This window comes from Melospiza georgiana, chromosome 14, assembly GCF_028018845.1.
Source record: "Melospiza georgiana isolate bMelGeo1 chromosome 14, bMelGeo1.pri, whole genome shotgun sequence".
Lineage (NCBI taxonomy): Eukaryota > Metazoa > Chordata > Aves > Passeriformes > Passerellidae > Melospiza > Melospiza georgiana.
The window spans coordinates 20,164,887-20,185,844 of record NC_080443.1 but is presented as its reverse complement, the minus strand read 5'-3'; the positions used below and the strand labels follow the sequence as shown (position 1 = coordinate 20,185,844).

Sequence of the window (20,958 nt, the reverse complement as noted above, 5' to 3'; positions counted from 1 at the left end):
AATGGCTCCCACTGCCAGAGGGCAGGGTTAGGTGGGATATTGGGAAGGGATTTCTCCCTGTGAGGGTGGGCAGGCCCTGGCACAGGTGCCCAGAGCAGCTGTGGCTGCCCCTGCATCCCTGGCAGTGCCCAAGGCCAGGCTGGACAGGGCTTGGAGCACCTGTGACAGTGAAGGTGTCCCTGCCATGGCAGGGGTGGCACTGGATGGGCTTTCATGTCCCTTCCAACCCAAACCATTCCATGATTCCACCTGGCAGTTTGTTAATAATTTTATTGATCCATAAGGCTAGGGGATTTTGTTTTTATTAAAGGGCACATTCCTTTAATAAAAATACAGGAGCAGCAGGGTCTAAGCACAAGGAGTGAGGGACAGGGTGGGAGTACCTGCCAGGCTCTCTGTGGAGCTGGGGATAATTGGTGCAGTTGGCTGGTTTGCAGGTTTTTGGAGGGGAAAGATGCCTCAGGAGTGTGTGTTGCTCTTGGCATCAACACTCAGTGAGTTCTGCTCCCCACCAGGAATATTTATTCCCACACAAACAGCCTGGCTGCACTTCCCTCCTCGGCTCCGTTTTCCAGGTGAATTCACAACAAATCAGCGTTTCAACATTCCCCACATCACATCTGCCTTCTGGAAGGATCCAGCTGGAAAAAAAAATCATATTCTATTGGTATTTGAATCCTCCTCCTCTCTCCCCTCGCCCTCCTCCCCTTCCTCTCTCGTGCCTGCTTCCTGAAGGAGAAAAGAACATATCAACCCAAAGACAGCATTGCAACCTTTTCTTCCCTATCTCCCATGGGGCGCAAATTGAAATTGAATTAGACAGGGATATCAGGTCTGCTCGCTGTGATAACTGTAAAAGGATTTTATTTAAAAACACCCTGACATTTGTTCACCCAGTTTCAAATATTTAGCTTTCCTCCTTTCCATTCCTGGCGGGGGCGACTTTATTAATTGTCGCCTTTGATTCAGAGTTAAAGCTTGAAAGCACTGATAACAGCACTGGGGACTATTTCTTCCAGCGCCGTGGCCCACAGCAAAAGGATTTCATTTTCTTAAAGACGTTGTGTGGATACTGAGAGTTTATTAAAAAGAAGGGGGGGAAAGGAGGGGGAAAAAATCCGTCCTTACGTGCGTAATACCGGCTGTTCCTCACTGATACAGCAATATCTGATCTCCCTCCGTTTATATATTATTTATTTTCTCTGGGCTGTTGCCCTCTCTGGATTTTTCTTTTTCTTTTCTTGAAAAAAAAAATGAAATAAATAAAAGGGAAAGGCAACTAGAATGAAAGAGCCCTGTTGACAGGAGAAAAATGGATTTTTTTTTTTATTTTTTCTCTGAAAATACTTCAAAGTTTTATATAAACATTAACCTTTTTTTTTTTTTTTTCCTTTTTCCTTCTTCAATGTGCTGCTGCAGAGCACAGATAAATCCAAGTGGCTGTGGCATGGGCATTTAATTTCCTTAAGAAGTTTTCTCTGCTTCACGGCAAAAATGTTGTCTGAGAGCAGAAACGTAATTGGATGATTAAAGAGAGTCATCTACATCTGGTGCTGGTTAATAAGGGCCAGGACAAGGGGAGCCTGGTGGCCCCCCAGGAGTGTCCCCACGCTCTGGATAAATGAGGTGACATTAAAGGCACGAGCCCAGGGTCAGCGATTGCCTCTTATCAAAAGATTGAGGTGCTGGGACGGAGCCACAACAGGAAAAGTGATTTTTGGATTAGATGGAGAAATTGTGAGAGCTCTGATTACAAAAGGGCTCAGCCAGGGGCTGGGTGGGGGGAGCAGGAGGGGTTGGAGCTGCTCCTTCTGCAGCTCTGCAGGTGGGAATGAGCCCAGGGAGGAACCTCTGGGGCTGGGAGCTGCTCATGGGCCAGCTTCAGCCCTGGGGACAGGCTCAGAGGGACCCTGGCTGTGTCCTTGTGCAGGGAGGGGACAGGGCAGGGTCCAGCCATGGCACAGGAGGGATGGGCAGGAGCTGATCCCATGGAGTTCCACCTGGAGATGAGGCAGAGCTTTCCTCTGTGCCCAGAGGGGATGTGGAGCTCCCTCAGGGGACACCCCAGAAGTGCCTGGACACCATCCTGTGCCCTGTGCTCTGGGATGGCCCTGCTGGAGCTGGGAGTGGATCATTAAAATCATTTTAAGGAGAGGAAAAGGCTGCAGTAAAATAAAGAATAAATGTTCTCCAAGCCCCATCCAAGCTGGCCTTGAGCACTTCCAGAGCTGGGGCAGCCCCAGCTTGTCTGGGAAAGGTCTCCCTTTGTGCCTGTCCCCAAGGCCAGGCTGAGCAGGACCTTTCCCAGGCTGTGGCCATGGATGAATCATGGATGAATCCTGAACTGAGGGCCCTGTTGGTCATGGGCAGCTGATCCAGCTGCTTTCCCAAGGATTTGCACAGCCAGGTTCCCTCCTGTGCTTCAAGCTCTGCACTTTGTTTCCTCCCAAGGAATTGTGGCAGGGTTCTTGCATGCAGCTTTAATAAGATGTGTTCCTGCCAACACCTCCTGATGAATGAAAGCCATTAAAAATTGAAATGACTGTAATCAAGTAATGTGATATTGTAATGTTAAACTTGTAATTAGGCCCCTGCATGTTGCTTTCTCCAGTTCTTTTTTTTTTCTTTTTAATTTCTTAATTCTTCCTTTGTGTTCACTTTGTTCAGCCCAGCCTCTTAATACAAGGTTTAGTATCCCTTTTTTTCCCCTTTAGTTTTGAGCCAGCATCTCGTAAAAATTCATTTATCATGTCATCATTTGTTGCATTTAAATAATTTGTGTCAGCTTAGGGGCTGGGGGTCTGTTTGTGAGTAGAAGCAGAGGTAAAAGGTCTTTGATAGTCCCAACATTGTTCTGTTGGGATTGGACTTGGATTTTGGTCAGAAAGTGCTTTGGTGCTCACGGCTCTGGGGTTGTATCCAATGGTTTCTTGTTTCCCAACGAGTGCTGGGGCTGAAAATGCTCCTTTCCTGTCACATCTTGTGCTGGTGCATGCTGGTGCTCCTGATGTGGCAGCATCTGCTCTAAGTGAGCGTGTCACTGACTAATTAAACACCCTGCAACAGCTCCCACCATCGGGGAGGGAGCAGAGGCTCACAAAGAATCAGGCAGAACAGACTCTGGAGGGTTTTAAAATATAAATAATTAAGAGCATAGAGATGAGTATGGCTTCCAAGTAAGGAAAAAGGGGGAAAAAAACCCTTGCACATCTCCATTGAAGCCAAACCCAGATGTTTTTCTCCCTTATTAAAATATGGACTAAAAATACCACAACTTTACAGTTCTTGAATTGTTGGAAATGGTTTGCAGATGAAGTCATCAGGCTCTTTTTGTTATTATCCATCTATCCCTGTGCTTTCTGGGAACTCTCTCAGGGTATTCTGGACTCCAGAGATGACCTGGAGAAGGGAACAAATCAAGGACTTTTTTTCCCTTGGTGTAAGTGCTGATTTTTCAATCCACAAATGAGCTGGAATTTGCTAAATTAAGTTGAGCCCTGTGACAGCACACTCCTGGAAAAGGGATGCACAGGAGTGAGGAGAGGGAGAGGAAAATGGAAAAGAATAAAAAATGCAAATTCTCCCTGGAAGTGGTGAAATAAGGATTGTTTCCTTTGCTTTATTGTTTTCAGAGGAGTTTACTGGTGGCTGCAGCAGTGTGAAGGGAGATGTTTTCAGGCTGCTTTGGAGGGAACCTGTTTCCATGTAGATTTTCCTGAAGGGCTCTTTGCAGACGCCTTCCTGTTGCTTTTTGGTTGCAGGTCAGCCATCAGCTGGGCAGTGTGATGGATCTGTTCAGCACCAGCCTCTCCCTGGCGGGTCTGCAGCCTCCCAGTGACAGACAGATTGATGGCATCGACCTTTTACCTGTCATCCTGCAGGGCAAGCTCATTGACAGGTCAGTGATTATCCCAGCCCTGCTCCTGCCTGAAGGGATGCCAGATTTGGGCTGGGTTTTTATCACCAGCTCACGAGTATTTAATGGGAGCTGAGTGCAGGCAGCAGCAGAGCTGCCCCTGAGCTCCTGCTCTGCTGGAACAGGCTGAGCTGGGAATTCCTGACATGTGGCATGTTGCCATACACTGGAGTCTGGGGACAGATGAAAATGTCACAGGGTTAGCAGGGATCCCTGGAACAACATATGGCAGGAGGGGAGATAAAAGCCTGAGAACTGGAGCCTGGCTGAGGGACAATCCATTATTTATCACTGCAGAAGCTGCCCAGAGTGTGCTGGGTCCTTGTCCTGCTGCACAGCTGGGAGGGGAAGGCTGTGCTGCTGCAGAGGACCTGGAAACACCAGGAAAATCCTCCTCCCAAAGTCCTGGAGTGCTTCTGCAGGGATAGATTTGGGTGAAAGACCTGGAATCTCTATGTGCTGTCAGCTCTTGGGCACCAAGATCTGACAGCAAATCCTGCCAACAAATATTTTATTGGAAGTGCCAAAGTCAGGAGAGGTCTTGGAGTTGGCATTTTGGTGAGGAATTTGGCAGCCTGGGAAATCTGACTGCAATCATATTCTTTGGGAGATAGCAAGGAAATTTATGCATGGAAAACATTCTTGGAACTCTTTTCCTTCTTGGATGAGAACCTTTGTGCTGTGAAATTCCTTTTGTGCCTCCTAAGCAAGGAACACAGTTGAGTATTACAGGAGCTTTGCAGGTTCCTCAAACACAGCCTGGTCCCTCTTCTGGAAGTCTGGAAAGTTTCTTTGTTGTTTTAAAAGGGAATTTCAGTGCAGTCACCAACCCCTTGCTTGTGTTACAATAACAGTCACTCAAAGCACATTGTGACTTTTTTTTTTCTCCTTTTTTTATTTCTTTTTTTTTTTACATGACCAGGACAAAGTTTTCACAGCCCCCCAAAAACTTCCCAGGAGATGCAGTTTTTGTTTTCTTTTAAGCTTAAAAAGGAAAAAGTCAATGGGGAGGGAGAAAAGAAATAATTTTTATCAGAATATTGAGTACAAGCTGGAATCTTCCTTCAGAATAGAAAATGTATTTTTTTACAAGGAAAAACTTAAAACCTTTAGTCAGGAGGGCACATAATAACTGATCATTATTGGCTGTTGATGGCATGGAAAAGGGGACTGGAGTGCTGTGTGGAATATTTTTGGGAGGTTTTGTTGATGGCACTGGTTTAGATCAGGTGCTGCACTTTGGCAGGTCTCTCTTGCTGCCTTTATTTCCCTTCCAGGTGCATTAAGGATGCAGGAATGGGATTTTCTGGGAGCAGCTTCCCCTTCTTCCTGGGGACCGAGTTGTTTCCCCTTTGTTCCTGGTGACAAAGTTGTTTTCCCTTTGTTCCTCTTGGTGACAAAGGAGGGAGGCTCATTGTTACTGAGGCTAAAAGAGCTCTGAGGCCACTCCTGTCATTCACACAGGGATATTTAAATGTCACCTTGTGTTTAGGGACAGGTTTTTGCAGGTGGCATCACCAGAGTGAGTCGTTTTTGGAATGGCATCTGAGAAGGAAAGACAAAGGTTCCCTCTGACAGTAACAAACAGCTTCACCCTTGTGTCCTGTTAAAAGAGCTGGACAGAGGAGCTGCACCAACAAATCAACCCCCTCTCCTGCAGATTGTCCCTTCCAGTAAAATTTAGTGCTGTTCCCCCCGAAAAACCAGGAGTGTTTTGTAGGGAAAACCAGCAGGAATGTTGCTGGGATGCCCAGGGAGCAGCACAGATGCAGCGAGTGAGATGCATTTCCTGGATGAATTATTAATCAGGGAAACCTCTGGGAGCAAGTGCAGCTTTAGCAGCGTGTTTACATGCTGCAAAGTGAGGTTTGGGGGGAAAAAATGGAGAGGAATTAAAACCACAGCATGTCTGGCTGCCAGCTTTTTCCATGTGGAGTTTCTCAGAGATGTCATGCAGAACACGCCGGCATCTGGTGTCCTCCTGGCCACCCTGCCCGTGTGGCACTGCCAGCTCCACCCTGCCTGTGTGGCACTGCCAGCTCCATGGCAGGGCTGGGCAGAGCAGCCTGAGCATCCCAGAGCCCCTGAATCCCCTTTTCCCTGGCAGGCAGGCAGGCAGGCACTTGAGAGCTGTGTGACACTGGAACCGCCACGCTCCAGAGGAAATCCCGGGGGCTGGGAGTTCAAGGATTAACAATCACTGGCAGCCAAGCTGGATAATGTTTCATTCTTGCACCCTGTGAGCTCTCAACTTGATGAACACTTTAAGAAATGTTAATTGAAAACCTTGCAGAGGAGACTATTAGGAGGCAGCCTGCTCCTGCCTGATATCCACATGGGAAGTGGGATGCCATTAAGGGGTTTGTGGCCCTTATCAGGAGGCTGGGCCCTGGCTCTTGGTGTTTCTCATGCAGCTCTGCTCTCCTTCCAGGCCCATTTTCTATTATCGTGGCAACGAGCTGATGGCAGTGAGAGCTGGGCTCTACAAAGCTCACTTCTGGACCTGGAGCAACTCCTGGGAGGAGCACAGCAAGGTAATGGCACAGGGACCTGGGATCCTGGGCACAGACCCCTTTAAACTGGGGGATGTCACCATGCTTCAGTCTCCTCAGAGCTGCTGTGCAGGTTTCTGTTGGGTACCAGGAATATTTCTGTTGGGTACCAGGAATATTTCTGTTGGGTACCAGGAATATTTCTGTGGGGTACCAGGAATATTTCTGTGGGGTACCAGGAATATTTCTGTTGGCACCAGGAATATTTCTGTTGGGCACCAGGAATATTTCTGTGGGGTATCAGGAATATTTCTGTGGGGTATCAGGAATATTTCTGTGGCGTATCAGGAATATTTCTGTTGGGCACCAGGAATATTTCTGTGGGGTATCAGGAATATTTCTGTGGGGTATCAGGAATATTTCTGTGGGGTATCAGGAATATTTCTGTTGGGTACCAGGAATATTTCTGTTGGGTATCAGGAATATTTCTGTGGGGTACCAGGAATATTTCTGTTGGGTACCAGGAATATTTCTGCCCCAAAAGGGCTGCCCAGCCCTGGCACAGCTGCCCAGGGAGCTGGTGGAGTCCCAGCCCCCCTGTTTAACAAGATGTGGCATTTGGGGGACATGGGTCAGTGATGGCCTTGGCAGTACTTGGGGAACAGCTTGATGATCTTAGAGGATATCCAACCTAAATAATTCTGTGATCCTAAAAAACCTGAGGGGACTGGACCTGCCCCTCCTGAAATCAGGTACAAAGAGAGGAAAATGAGCAAATTCCAAGTTGTTCTGAGGGATGCTCCCTTTAATCAGCACTTAATCCCCCTTAATATTAAACCTTCCCTGCTGAATCTGAGCTTTTAGATGTTCACCTGTGGTTGGACTCCCTGATCCTTGTGGGTCCCTTCCAACTCAGGATATTCTGTGATTCTGGGAAAGTCTGGAGCCACACTGACCATGAGTCTCACAATTCCTGGCACAAAACACCTATTTTGAATTATTGAAATGGAACTGGGATGAGTTTGTTGAGTTTGTGATGGTTTAAAAGGAAAGCTGTAGGAAAAGCACAGTGGAAAATACAGCAGTGGTTGAAACCAGTGAAATAAATGTGTTTAATCTGTTATCAGCACTTTTGTGAGCCCACATCACACTATGTACACCATTTTATTTATTATATTTATTTCCTGGCTAATCTCCTCACAGTTAGATGTTAAGCACTATTATTTCCTTTCCTTTTTGTGTCTTTCTTGGCTCTAAACTCTGGGGCATTTGCTGAGTGGCAGCTTCACACGTGTGCCTTGCTGCAGATCCCTTCAGACAGGAACCCAGAGCACCAAGGCCCTGACAGCAGCCTGGGCTTGGGGAGGGGAGGGATTGTTTGCATGATTTAATTTTTTTTTTATTTTTTTTTTTTATTTTTTTTTGAACTTATGGAAGGTCCTCAAGGCATCACAGGTGCAGAGCTAAGTGCTGGTGACATTTGTGGATATAAAAGTGCAGGGATTCTTTCCCTGGGATGTCCTGGGGGGTAGAAGGAAGTGTCAGCTCCAAGGGAGTCATTTCCATTCAGGGCTGTAAATGTGTGTGTTTGTCTTTTTTCAGACTGCAGTGCTTCAGGATTTAAAGCTTGTTTTACAGGCAGCAGGCAGGAAAGGAAAGTTGGCTCCAGAAATGTTTTTTATGCTCTGTCTCGGTGCTAATTCCACACAGATAAAATGAGATCATTTATTTGTCTTGTGTGTGAGTAAAACCTGTTTATCGCCCGTGGAGGGTTTTCCCTGGGTGGGAGGAACTGGGAGCTCCTGTGTCTGTGTGTTTGGGTGTAGGGGTGGCAGATTCCCACAGCAATCCTTGCTCTCCGTGCTGATAAAAGCACATACCCTCATTCCAGTGGGGAAATAAATAAACCCCTGCGTGGAGCTCAACTCCTTCCTGCATGTCTGAGTGTGGAACAGTGATAATGGGGACCAGCTACTCCTTCCAGAGGCTCTCCCACTGTGAGCAGTGGCAGTGCTGCAATTAAGGAATATTTATTTCTTTCCAAGTCTTTGTTTAACTGCTGTCTGATAAAAGTCAGCAATTATCCTGTACATCAGAGAGACGATTACAAATCCACTCTCTTTCCTGCAGCTTGGATCACATGAGCTTGATGTGGGGAAAATTGGAGCACATTAGTGGCCAGAGCAGCCATTAACAACATGCAGAGGAGGCTGAGATTTGTTCCAATTCTCCTCATGTCTTCGAGCCATTAATTACAAACCTCACAAGTTTAAAAATAGAAATAAATCAGAATGCAGAGCAGCTCCCAGCCCTGCTGGAGGAGTTTCTAAGCTCACCTTACAGCACAGTTCCCTCTTTCAGTGCCTGGGCTTCCCAGCTGTGTTGATATTGGACTCTGGAATCAAAAAGGCCACTTTGTTTGCTAATTCCATTTGAAAAACAACTATAAATCCATGCACATCTGTGGCATTTGGAATTCTGACTGTTGGCTGTTTGTTCAATAAGGTTGACTTGCCATCCCAGTAGAACTCCAGCTAATGAGGATTTGTTAATTGTGTGATCTTTAGAGGTCTTTCCTCATTGTGAATCCAGTGAGACTTCCAGATATGAAGCTCTCTGTGTGAAGGTCCCCACTCAGACCTGGAATATGTGGTTTTCCTGTCATCTATTGGAAAGAGAGCTGAAGTCTGCCAGATGTGGCCAAACAGCTGCCTGCACATTTTGGAGAGGTTTATTTTATGGGTAGGGGAATATTTCATGGTTTTGACAGACTTTAGCCAGCCCTCCTTTCCCTTTCAGAATTCCCTTGCTAATTGACTGTGTGGAAAATCACTGATACAGTGAACTTGCCCTGGGTTTAATTCCCATTTTTGTTGGACTTTCAGACGGGATTATCTCATGAAAGCAACCAGCACCCCATTTTCATGCTGCTCCTGGAAAATGGGGAGCTGGTGCCTGTTTGGGATGAGCAGGATGGTGAGGGAGGATGTGGCCCCTCACCTGGAAAGCTGTGTTTGGCTGGGGTGTGAGTTGGTTCAGCAATAAAGGATGTACACACCAATAAAAACCTGCCAGGGACACACAGCCTGCAGCAGGCACAGCCTAGCAGAGCAGAGCAGGGCTCTGAGGGCTCCTCTCTCCATCTGGCACTCGCAGTATTTGCTCTGGAAACATCCCATGCAGGCAGCACACAGGTTTGCTGTCATCCCCCAGTCCCATGACAGCAGCATGCCCTTGCTGGTCTGCATCCTCTGCCTTATGGCCTGGGATTAGGGCTTGTCATCTGACACACTGATGAATTGTGCTGTTCTGTTCTTCCCAGCTTTTGTTTGTTTATTTTTTAACCCCCAAGCAATTTTATTTTCTAGTCTGACTCCTGTCAGGAAGTCTTGTAGTCTGTCTCAGTGCTGGAGGATACCTTGCTGCTGCCTTTTCTGCTGGATTAACTGGATTTCTTGATTCTTGGGGGGGTGATCTCTTGAAGGCATGAAGGGAAGGCTCACTCACAGAATCAAGTGGGAGTAAGCATTTTGTGGGACATTTTCCCTGAGGATTGCACAGGATGCTTATTTGGAGCTGTTTACCTGCCTTCCATCCATATAGGTGGCTCATGTTTACATAATTTGACATCTCTGACATTCAAGAGGTGATAAATGGGACAGAGGGAGATGAAAGGAAGCCTGACTTGAAAAATGTGTTTGTATTTTTAAACAGTTTGATAGAGGCAGAAAAATCTGCCTCCTGCACTTTGGCTCAGTCCCTGCTGCTCCAGGACTGCTGGATACCAAAGCTTTTCCATTCTTGTTCACCTTTTTTTCCTTGCAGCAAAAATCAGCAGTGATGGAAATAGCCATGTGTGCAGGAGCAAAGGGAGAACTAAGGAAAAACCTGGGGATAAACCTGAGGATAAACCTGGGGAGAGCCCTCTTGGACAGTGAAAACACACAGGACTTTTACTGGCAGCCACCTGTCAAATGCTGGGGTTTTTTGAGAGTAGGGGTCTGAAAGGGTAAAAAATGGGTATTTTCTATAAATTTAGAGTAGGCAGCAAGTCCTCAGGCATTTGCTAATGTAGTGCTGGATGGAGGAGGCAGGAATGGGAGCTAGCAAAAAGGAAATTTCCTTTTCTCTGCCTCCCACCAAAAGCATCCAGCACAGAACAGCCCTTGCATCTCCCAAGAGCACCGAGGCAAGAAGGGGGAAAAAATAACGAAGGGAAAGTGGAAAACGCCCTTTGGTTGTGGGAGAGGGGCTGATAACATCAACCTTTGTGCTGTCAGCCTGTTGGGAGCCTGCCGTGGGATTCCTGAGGTGCGGCTCTAAAGCTGCCGCTATTGTTTTAATGCGAAATGCCAGAGGGCTTATTCCAGTCAGGCTCTGCCATTGCCCTTCTCCTGCACGTGAAGGGATCGATAAAGCCTTTTCTGCACCGGGGATGTGAAGTCAAGTAGAACCTCACAAATAATGACATTTGATTTTGGTCCTCTGAGCATACGAACCAGGCATCGATCGAGCTCGCTGCGCTGCCCATCCCGGGGCTGCCCATCATTCCAGGGAATGCCCATCATCCCTGGGTGCTGCCCATCATCCCTGGGTGCTGCCCATCATTCCAGGGAATGCCCATCATCCCAGGGAATGCCCATCATTCCAGGGAATGCCCATCATCCCTGGGTGCTGCCCATCATCCCTGGGTGCTGCCCATCATTCCAGGGAATGCCCATCATCCCAGGGAATGCCCATCATTCCAGGGAATGCCCATCATCCCTGGGTGCTGCCCATCATCCCAGGGAATGCCCATCATTCCAGGGTGCTGCCCATCATCCCTGGGTGCTGCCCATCATTCCAGGGAATGCCCATCATCCCAGGGGCTGCCCATCATCCCTGGGTGCTGCCCATCATCCCAGGGAATGTCCATCATCCCAGGGAATGCCCATCATTCCTGGGTGCTGCCCATCATTCTAGGGAATGCCCATCATCCCAGGGTGCTGCCCATCATTCCAGGGGCTGCCCATCCACAGGGTGCTGCCCATGCCAGGGTCTCTTCCAGCCTCTTATCCCATCAGCAGCAGTTTTGGGTGCACAGGGTTGCAGCCTGGCACCCCCACTTGGAGCTGATCCCCAGGAGGATTTCCCCAGGACACCAAGGGCACCGTTTACCTGTGCAAACAGCAAGAAACAAAAATTCCGGGCTTTAATTGGCAGCTGTGCTTTTCTCCTTGCAGTATTCACCTGCTTTTGGTGCCCTGCTGGTGCTGGGGTGAGCAGAGCAGAGCAGGAGGCAGAGCTGGGCTGGGCTGGGCTGCAGCCAGGCTGAGCAATTGCCAGAGGGCTCCCGTTAACACAAGTGGTGATTCCATCTCCTGGCAGGGAGCCCAAAGTGGCTGTGTTTGCCTCATGTCTCTATTGACACAGCATCTGTGGGCCATTTGCTCTGGAAATTAAAGCTGTGCAACCAAAGGCTGCTGCATGCCAGCGATGGAGAAACAACAGGGCTGTGGGATTGCTGAGGAGGACAGGGTGGTGATGGCTGGAAGCTCACCTGGTGGGCAGGGAGTGCCATGTTTTAGTCAGAATCATAGAGATGGTTGGGGTCTCTCCTGCAGCAGACAGCTTTCTGTGGTGGTGCAAAACACTGTAAGGGCTGGGCAGGAGCTTTGATGCTCTGTGTGGCTCCCTGAGAAGGCAGGAGATGCTCCAGAAAGGAGCTGCTGGTTTGGTTTTCAGGCTTTTTCAGGAGGAGAAAAGCCCAGGAGTTTGCTGAAACACAGGGAGTGACCTTTGTGCTGTGTTTGATCAGTGAGCTCTGCGAATCCCAAAATCCAGGGCTGGAAAAGCCCCAGGGTCATGGAGGGACCAGTCCAGGTGTGAGCACTGAGCCTCATCCAGTCCTTCCCTGAGCCCTGCAGGGATGGGGCTCCAGCCATTACCTGGAGAGGGAACAGGGACAAAAGTGAGGAATGTGCCCAAATTATTGATCCCTGCACATTGCTATGAACAGTGTGACAATAAACAGCTTTAGGGATAACAGAAGAGTAGAATTGGGTGGTGTTATCCTGCTTAGGCAGCTCTTGCCTCTTCTCCAGCTCCAAACATCACCAAACTTACCTGTGCAAAATAAATAATATTGAATTTTGTATATTTATAGCTTTTTTTTTTACTAATTTGTTGATGAGTAGATAGAAAATCTTTGAAGCTCTCTCTGCAGGTTGAATATTGACTCACAGAGCACATAAAAATAGCAATATTCCATTTTATTTGCAGGGATAAAGTTGGAATGCCTTAGAAATGTCTTAAAATTATATTCTTGGGGTTTTATTTGCTTACCTATTTATTTATTTGACTTTTCTCCACTAGACTGCTTTTCAAGAGGGGACTGAGTGCTTAAATTGGAATGACAGGTGGCTTTGGGCTGGTGGCATCAGGCAAATTGTCCCAGCATTTTCTTTCCTGGGAATCTTTGGGACTGTGTTTTGGGCTACAAGGATTTCCTGGGAAACACAAGATAAAAGAGAAACAGAGCAATGTCTAAACAAACACCCCAGAGACAAAAATCTTTCACACTGAAGCATTTGCAGCGAGGAGCATTGTACCAATTAGCAGGCTCTTAATTAAATTGCTTGTTTGATTTGCATCCAAATTATAATTTGGATGTTATGGAGGCTTTGATACCTTTTCATTAACCGGTCTTTTTGTGGGGGAAAAAAAACCCACAAAAATCTCTTTTCCCTGTGTGTTTCAGAGCCTGTGGCATCACAGGGTGGGAAGGTCAATCAGTTTTGTATCCATTTAAAGTCCATTATTGGTAGGGCCACTCCAACCTATCAAGCAACTCCCTTATTTTTCCAGTCAGTGATTCAGGAATCTATAGCCCTGTGCAGATAAATGGGATTTCATGGGCTTCTAAACTTCTTGCTTTATTGAAAAGCAGAATATTAACTGCTCCACTGACCAGCTGTCCATTAAAAACACGGGATATTTTTAGAAAATTGTTTGCCAATCAAATCCTACCAACATCTGTAGAGAGCCTTTTCAGTTTGTTTTATAAGCAAATGCTACAGCTGCTTTCCCCCTTTCCCTGAAGCACTCCCATTTACCTGCTCTCCGTGTCTGTGTCCATGGCTTGGGGCACTTTGGGATTGTGAGGAGCAGCATGGGGGCTGGAATTGTAAAACCCAGCTTTAACAAGTCCATTTGGGGCCGGGCCTGGCAGGGCTGGGCTGGACTGGGGGGCCCTGCTTTATTGCCTGCCCAGGGAAATGAGTGCTTTTTGCATTTTTGGCTCTTGCAGGGGTTTAAATGGGCTCTGGTGGCCCTGGAGGCTGCAGGGCAGGGATTAGGGAGCTCCCAGCTGGCAAATCAGGGCTGGGGAGGAAGGGAGGGGGGCTGGCAGGACAGGGGCAGATGGAGCTGGCAGCTCTGGTGCCCAGCCAGCATTTAACCCCTTGCTGCTGCCAGCTGCTTCCCCAGGAGCTGAGCCCTTCAAATCCAGTGCTGCTGCAGGGAAATCCCACCCCGTGCCCCCCAGATGGCCAGAGACAGCAATGTGGGGGTGTCTCCCCTTCCTGCAGTACCCCCATCCCCACTGTCATGCCCAGGGCAGCCCCTCAATACCAGCTTGCCATGAATCCAATTGAAAACACACCAGTTTTTATAAAATTTACCAGATTTGCTTCATTTCTCAGAGAAACTGATCCCTCAGGTGCTGCCAGGGGAGTTTTCAGGTGCCTGTTGCCTCTCTGGATGTCTCTCCTGGGGTTTTGGTTGTGATCAGAAGTGTCAAGCAATCCCATCTTCCTGGGGGCTTTCCAAAGCCAGAAAAACCAGCCAGAAAATCCTTTCCATGTGCAGAATTTTTATGATTAAATGCTTCCACCTCTTTGTCTTTTGTTCTGCCATTTCATTTTAATGAATATTTTATTGGGATTATATTTTTATAAGACAAGCACGCACGGCCTTGCTTCAGCTCTTAGTGCAACACCACTTGCTCAACTGATTTTACCCCAGCAGCTCAGAATGTGTTTTGGAGATTGAAGTGGACTCTTGGTTTAAAACAATCCTGAGGTTTGTTGGTGTTTTGCTGCAGAAAGTGGCATCAACTCAAGTCTTGCTGCCTGCCCTGCATCACCTTTGATGGCCTCTCTCCTTTTTCCTGCAGGGCATTGATTTCTGTCCTGGCCAGAGCGTGGCTGGAGTGACCACACACAGCCAGGAGGAGCACACCTACCTGCCCCTGCTCTTCCACCTGGGCAGGGACCCTGGGGAGAAGTACCCCTTGAGGTGAGCCACTTCCTGGGCTGTCCTGAAAACTCAGCAGTGTCTCTGGTCACAATTTATTTGCTGGTTCTTGAAATCTGCTTTAAAAGCTGTCCCAGAGAGCCAGGCTGGGAAATGATGGCTTTCCTGCTGGCTTTTTCTCAGGAGAAGGAGCAAAACCCTTGGTTTTGGGTGGTCAGGTGGGATGGGTGTGCACACGGACCTGTCAGCCTGGTTGTTCCTGTTGTGTGTCCTGCAGCCCCTCGGGGAGGAGGAAAACACCAATTTTTGGCCAGGCCAGGTCAGGGCTGGGTGCAGCACATTCAAACAGAGCTGCTGGGGAGCTCTGGGGCCAGGGGAGCAATAAATAAATAACCTGTGTGGTGCTGGAGTCCCTGGAGGGCAGGCTGGTCACCTTCCTGTCTCCTGCCCCAGCTAAGGGAGCTGCTCCAGAGGGGTTGAGCAGGACTTTGTGCCCAATCCTGCTCCTTCCTCGGGCTCTCCTGCCTGTCTGAATCCATTCTCCTCTAAGCCTGCTATTGAAATGTTTATCTCTGGCACACACCGTGCCCTGAGAGATTCCCACAAGGATTTATGCACTCAGCAGAGCCCACAAAGAGCCCTGCCACTTCCAAAAATGCTCCCAAGGTGTCCCCACCTCCCTCCCTGCAGCCAATGCAGGGACACTCAGCCTCATCCCTTGCAGGGGCTCTGGCAGGGACAGGGTGGGAATAAATCAAGGAGCAGGAGCTGCTGGGCCTGCCTGCCCAGAGCTGGGTTTGTGCAGCAGCCTGGAGAGGCAGAGATGTTTCCTGAGCTGACAGGGCTGCCATTACTCAGCTGGTTTGAATAATTGAGTGGACACACTCAGCCCGTTCCTTCCAGAGGAGCTGAGCCTGTGCTGCCCATGGAGTGTTTTCACTGGAGAGAGGAGGGGAGGGAGAATATTTCCATTCTCTCTCACTTAACAGAGCACTTTAGAGGGGCATCAGCAGTGGGTAAAGCTCTTTGGGGGCTCTGCTCCCTCTGCATTCCAGCACTAATGAACAGAGCACAGCTGCAGCCCCAGGGCTGGAAATACAGCTCAGTGAAACCAAACCAGGCTGGGCTTCCAGGGAGATTTAACAGCTGGGTCATTCCCAAGGGATGGAGGGACAGGACACAGGGAATGGGTGCCCCAGAGTCAGGGGTGGGTGGGATATTGGGGAGGAATTACTCCCTGTGAGGGTGCTGAGCTCCTGGTGCCCAGAGCAGCTGTGGCAGTGCCCAAGGCCAGGCTGGATGGGGCTGGGAGCACCCTGGGATGGTGGAGGGTGTCCCTGCCTTGGCAAGGGGGCACTGGATGGGCTGTAAGGTCCCTTCCAACCCAAACCATTCCAGAATTCTGTTTTAGGAAATGAGTGTATAGAAATAATATCTTTTTTCAGAAATGAAAAGAATGAGCAGCAGTAACTGAACTGTAGCTTGCCTGCTGTGTGTGTCACCTTTGTCACCTGCTCCAGGTGACCCTGCCCTGCCAGGGGATGGCACTGGGTGAGCTCTAGAGCTCTCAGCCCTAAACACTCTGTGATTTTGGGCTTCTGTTTGTGTTTCCTCTGGATCTGAGGCAGAGGAGCTCTCCCCTCAGAGGTGTTTGCAGCACCTGCTTCCCTGTGATTCCACTGCTCCTTCCCACCACCCCAGAGTGAGCATTGGAATAAATTCCAGGGTTCCAACTGCAATCATTTCTCATATGGCTGCATTGATTTTTTGGATATTCACAAGCTGTTGCTCTGATTGAATTTTATGGCAAGATTATGACCCGATTATGGAGAGCTGGGCTGGTGTTTATTATGCAGCCCCTAATAGAAGCCCTGCTTTTAGCACACCACTCTTCCTTTCTCCAGCACATTCTGCTGCTATTGTCTCCTCTCTGGTCACAATGGAAAACTCATGGGAAGTGGGTCTGCTCTATCGAATGTGGTAATTAAATTATCCTCATTTGTGGAGCTGTTCCTGGTGTGTATTTTTATTTAGCTTAATTATCCCCCTTGGCAGGGAGCCTGCTGGGAGTCCCCACACTAATGTTTCTCCAAAGGGAATCCAGCATCCTGCTCCCAGCCTGCATCTGTCTGTCCCTGTGTGCTGCCTCTGCTCTCCCTGCCTGCTTTTGCTCACTTTTTATTACATTTATTCCTTATTTAGTGCAGCCTTTTCTTCTCCCTTGAAATGGTTTTAATAATCTGTCATCTCTCTTGATTTACATGAGTTTGGAGTGGGATCATGTGCAAGGCCAGCAGCAGTGGGTGTCCCTGCTGCTCAGGAGGGGCTGGCATCACCTACAGCTCCAGAGGGATTCACTGCTTCTGTGTTTGGGATCTCAGAGCCAGGGAATCCCAGGAAGCAGCAGCTCAGTCACCCTGACCTGCAGGGCAGGGACACTGCAGGACACACAGGGACACTTTACAGATTCAGGGAATGTTTCAGATTGGACCCTCAGGACTGTTAACCTGGCCCTGCCAAGCCCACCTCTATTTGAGTCATGTCATGGGGGTTGGAACTTAGATGAGTTTTGAGGTCTCTTCCCACCCAAACCATTCCCTGATTGTTACTCTGTATTAGGAAGGTGAGTGGATAGAAATTACCCATTTTTCCAAAAATCAAGCAAAGCTTTTCAGTCTGTGCTGAAGTGGCTGCTAAAGGGGACCCTGAAGGTGCAACTCCTGCAAGCCCCAGAGGCAGCAGTGACATGTGCAGCTCCCTGGTGAGGCAGGACAAGTCCTTCCTCTTCCTCACACTGCTCCCTGCATTTCCTGAGCCTGCCTGCAAACAGTGCCAGCCAAAGGAGCTCCTCATGCACTGAAGGATGGCTCAGGCAATTCCAGGAGGTCCTGCCAGGTGTGGGGACAGGTCTGGCACTGCTGGCCCTGCCCATTGTGGTGCTGCCCCCTGCCCTCAGCTGCTCTGGGAACAGCCCTCCCACCGTGGCTGGGGCTTCTCTTCCTGCTGCTGCTCCTCATCTTCTGCCAAGGGACACAATTGTGTTTGTGATATTTCCTTTGCCTTGAAATATCCTGGAATGGTTTGGATTGGAAGGGACCTTACAGAGCATCCCATCCCACCCCTGCCATGGCAGGGACACCTCCCACTGTCCCAGGGTGCTCCCAGCCCTGCCCAGCCTGGCCTGGGGCACTGCCAGGGATGCAGGGCCTGCCCACCCTCACAGGGAACAATTCCTCATTTCCAATCTCCCATCCACCCCATGCTCTGGCAGGGGGAAGCCATTCCCTGTGTCCTGTCCCTCCATCCTTGTCCCCAGTCCCTCTCCTGGAGCCCCTTTGGACCCTGTGCAGGAGTCACCTCATCCCTGGTGGTGAGAGGGGAGCCCTTTGTGCCTTTTTGTCACCAGGTCAGTGCAGGCTGGGGACAGAAAATCTCTCTTTTTTAATAACCCAGAACGTGAGTGGGGCGGCACAGAAAGCAGAAGCGTTTCCCTGACTCTGAGCAGGGCTTTGTTTCCTCCCTGCATGCAATAACTGCCCTTGTTACCAAATTTATCCAAATGCAGAACTAAAAGATCTGATAGGTTTTTTCCTTGGCCAGATTCTGTTATCTTTGGGCTGTGGTGTGTGTGCTAAGTACCACAGAGGGAACTTGTTTCTGCAATGTGACAAATTCAGCAAAATTATCTCTTGGTACCATCTTCACCAGCAGTTGTCAGTTTTATTATCTGAGTCAGATTATTGTTTATGCAGACATTTACTATAATACTGCATAAATATTATTTTTATTTTTATATAATCTTTATATTTAGATATATAAATACATAATATATTATATATTATTTATATATTTTATATGTATATATAAAAAGCAAAGCTGGCACAGCTGAAAACACAGTTAGTAAAATACCTAATGCAGCCTGAAGTAGAGAAAGTGTTTTGAAGCCAAGGAATTTATAAGAGAAATCTCTGAAATGCTGCCAGTTTGAGCCAGAGGTGCAAAGCTTAGTAACAAGTGAGGACAGGGTGAGTACAGCCTGCTCACACCTTGTTGTTACTCCAGGTTTGTAGCAGCTTCTGCTCTGAGCAATGAGTTTATTGAATTATGAACATCAAAATTCCTGTGTTTTACTTAGGGCAATGGATTTTACTATTATGGAAGAAAATGGAAGTGATAAGGCTTGGTTGATGAACATAATGATTTTAGAACACATTAATTAAGAAGAGAGCTCACAAGTGCCTATTTCGAGCAGATGGAAAATTCAGGAAATCATCAGAGAGGTAATTGCAGTGGTTATGGAGCCAGAAAAAAAAAAGGGAAGGAGCTCCTGAAGGGAAGCTAAAGGGGAAAGGATCTGACAGAAAAGTTGCCAGTCTCACCTTAGTGCCCAGGGCACAAACCTGGCTGTGGGGAACAGAGAGAAGGTGCAAGACAGGGGGGAAAATGTGAATAATAACAGAGAGCAAGGATTGTGCCTGGGGGAGATGCTGACTCCTCATCCTGGAAAAGGGAGATGGCACCAGGAAACCATTCCAAGGTTTCCTGTGCCCCTCATGCCTCCAGGGATGCATCTGGGCCCAAAATGCTGCAGGACCAGAGGTGACTCAGGGTAGGGGCCACCTTCAGCCTTTGGTTCCTCATTTGTTTTCCTTTGGCTCCTCTGAGTCTCTCCAGTAATTCCAGCAGCAGAGCCCCAAACCTGTCTCTGCCTCCTGCATTGTGCAGACCTTAAATTGCAAATAAACTTGATAATAGAGGAGAGGAACTGAGGAAGACTGAGTAATAAGACAAGATCAAGACTTGGATACCACGGTGCTGCGAAGCCTCAAAGCACTGATAACAGATAAAATCAAATTATCAGAATCTGGGTGTATTTCAGAATTAAAAATAATGGTTTTAATTAAAATAATTCCAGGGGAGAAGGAAGTCAAGTATCATTAGCCACGTTTTATGCTCTTCCCATAACTTCATATCAATGTGAGAGCTGCTGTTCCTAGCACTATGGAATGGTTTGGATTGGAAGGGGCCTTTAAAACTCACGAGTGTAAAACTCATCACCTTTGGCTGCTCCAAGCCCTGTGCAGCCTGGTCTAGAGCCCTTTGTCAGGTTTTTGTGACTCCCATTATGGGAGTTTTTATAAAATACCATTCCCATTTTGTCCCAGCCCTCCCAGGGCCCCATCACTCCCAGGACAGGCAGTGTGAATCATGAGGTGTAACACAAACATCTGAAACCCTGCTGGAAATGGAAATGCTGGAAATGCTCGTGCATTTATTTGGGTGCTGATCTATTTGAGGGTGCATTTCATGGTGGCAGGGAGCCATCCCTGCAGGTGGAACCCCAGGAGCAGGGGATCACAGCAGAGCTTGGCTCTGGGTGAGGCCAGCCCTCCTCCTGCAGGCTGGCTTTGCTGGGGTTAAGCAGCAGAGCAGGTTGCAGGAGCTGTGGGGGGAGGAGGATGGAGCAGATTGCCAAGGCACAATTACAGTAAATGAAGGAAGCACAGCCCACACCTGTGCCTGGGACCCTGCTCTCCAACGCAGCCCTGATTGCATCTCCAGGGGCTTCCCGGAGGTAAAGTGTCAATTAGTGTAATGACCCTGGACTTTGTCCACTCTGCTCCCTCCTTCTGAGCCGGGAATAATTTCATGGACGCTGGGGGATCTCTTTTAGCAAGCTCCTCACAACACCACCTGCTCACCCTCTCCTCCTTGCAGTGCTATTCCCAGCCCTCCTCGCCGGGATTGCTGGGCTGGAATAGGAAATGCAGCTCACCCTGGAGGCTGCTCCTCCCAGACAATGGTGCCCGGGCACCTGGACAGATAATTGCACCTCTTTGTGGGGCAGGGAATGCAGCAAACCTGGCCCTGCAGCCCAGGCCTGCGTGTGCACTCCAGGAGAGGATGGGACTCCAGGCAGGAGAGGTTCCCAGCTCCCCTAACAGCTCTGGCTGATTACCATGAGGTAATTATCCCCATTTTACATGCAAATTCCAGGCACTCTTGCAGATTTTGTCTCAAAATGCACTTGCTTAGGGCTGGAGGCAGTTTTAACTCCTGTGCAGTCAGTAAATACTTCACAAATCCGTGGATGTGGGATTTTGGGGCATGTTGTGGAGCTGCACAGTAATATCTGAGATAAAACTGAGCCATGGGGCCAAGGCAGGAAAACCAACCCACATGGAATGGGGATTCAATGGGGTCAAGAAATGAAAACCAAGCTCCATGGAGCAGGGATGGATGGACATTGGGAAGGAATTCCTGGCTCTGAGGGTGGGCAGGCCCTGGCACAGGGTACCCAGAGCAGCTGTGGCT

The 20,958-nt window shown here is 48.5% G+C and overlaps 1 protein-coding gene across 4 annotated transcripts in view; it reads left to right on the top strand.

Moving 5' to 3' along the window:
* GALNS (galactosamine (N-acetyl)-6-sulfatase) overlaps window positions 1–20,958 on the top strand; it is a 48,047-nt gene that overhangs the window by 13,397 nt on the left and 13,692 nt on the right. For all 4 annotated transcript variants that reach the window (XR_009115239.1, XR_009115241.1, XR_009115240.1 and 1 more), the window contains 3 exons: window positions 3,762–3,898; window positions 6,348–6,450; window positions 14,564–14,685. Coding sequence is in view for 1 of the 4 variants with exons in the window: in XM_058034022.1 (XP_057890005.1) it covers window positions 3,762–3,898; window positions 6,348–6,450; window positions 14,564–14,685 (362 nt within the window). In the remaining 3 variants the exon portion in view is untranslated. The remainder of the gene's footprint in view (window positions 1–3,761; window positions 3,899–6,347; window positions 6,451–14,563; window positions 14,686–20,958) is intronic.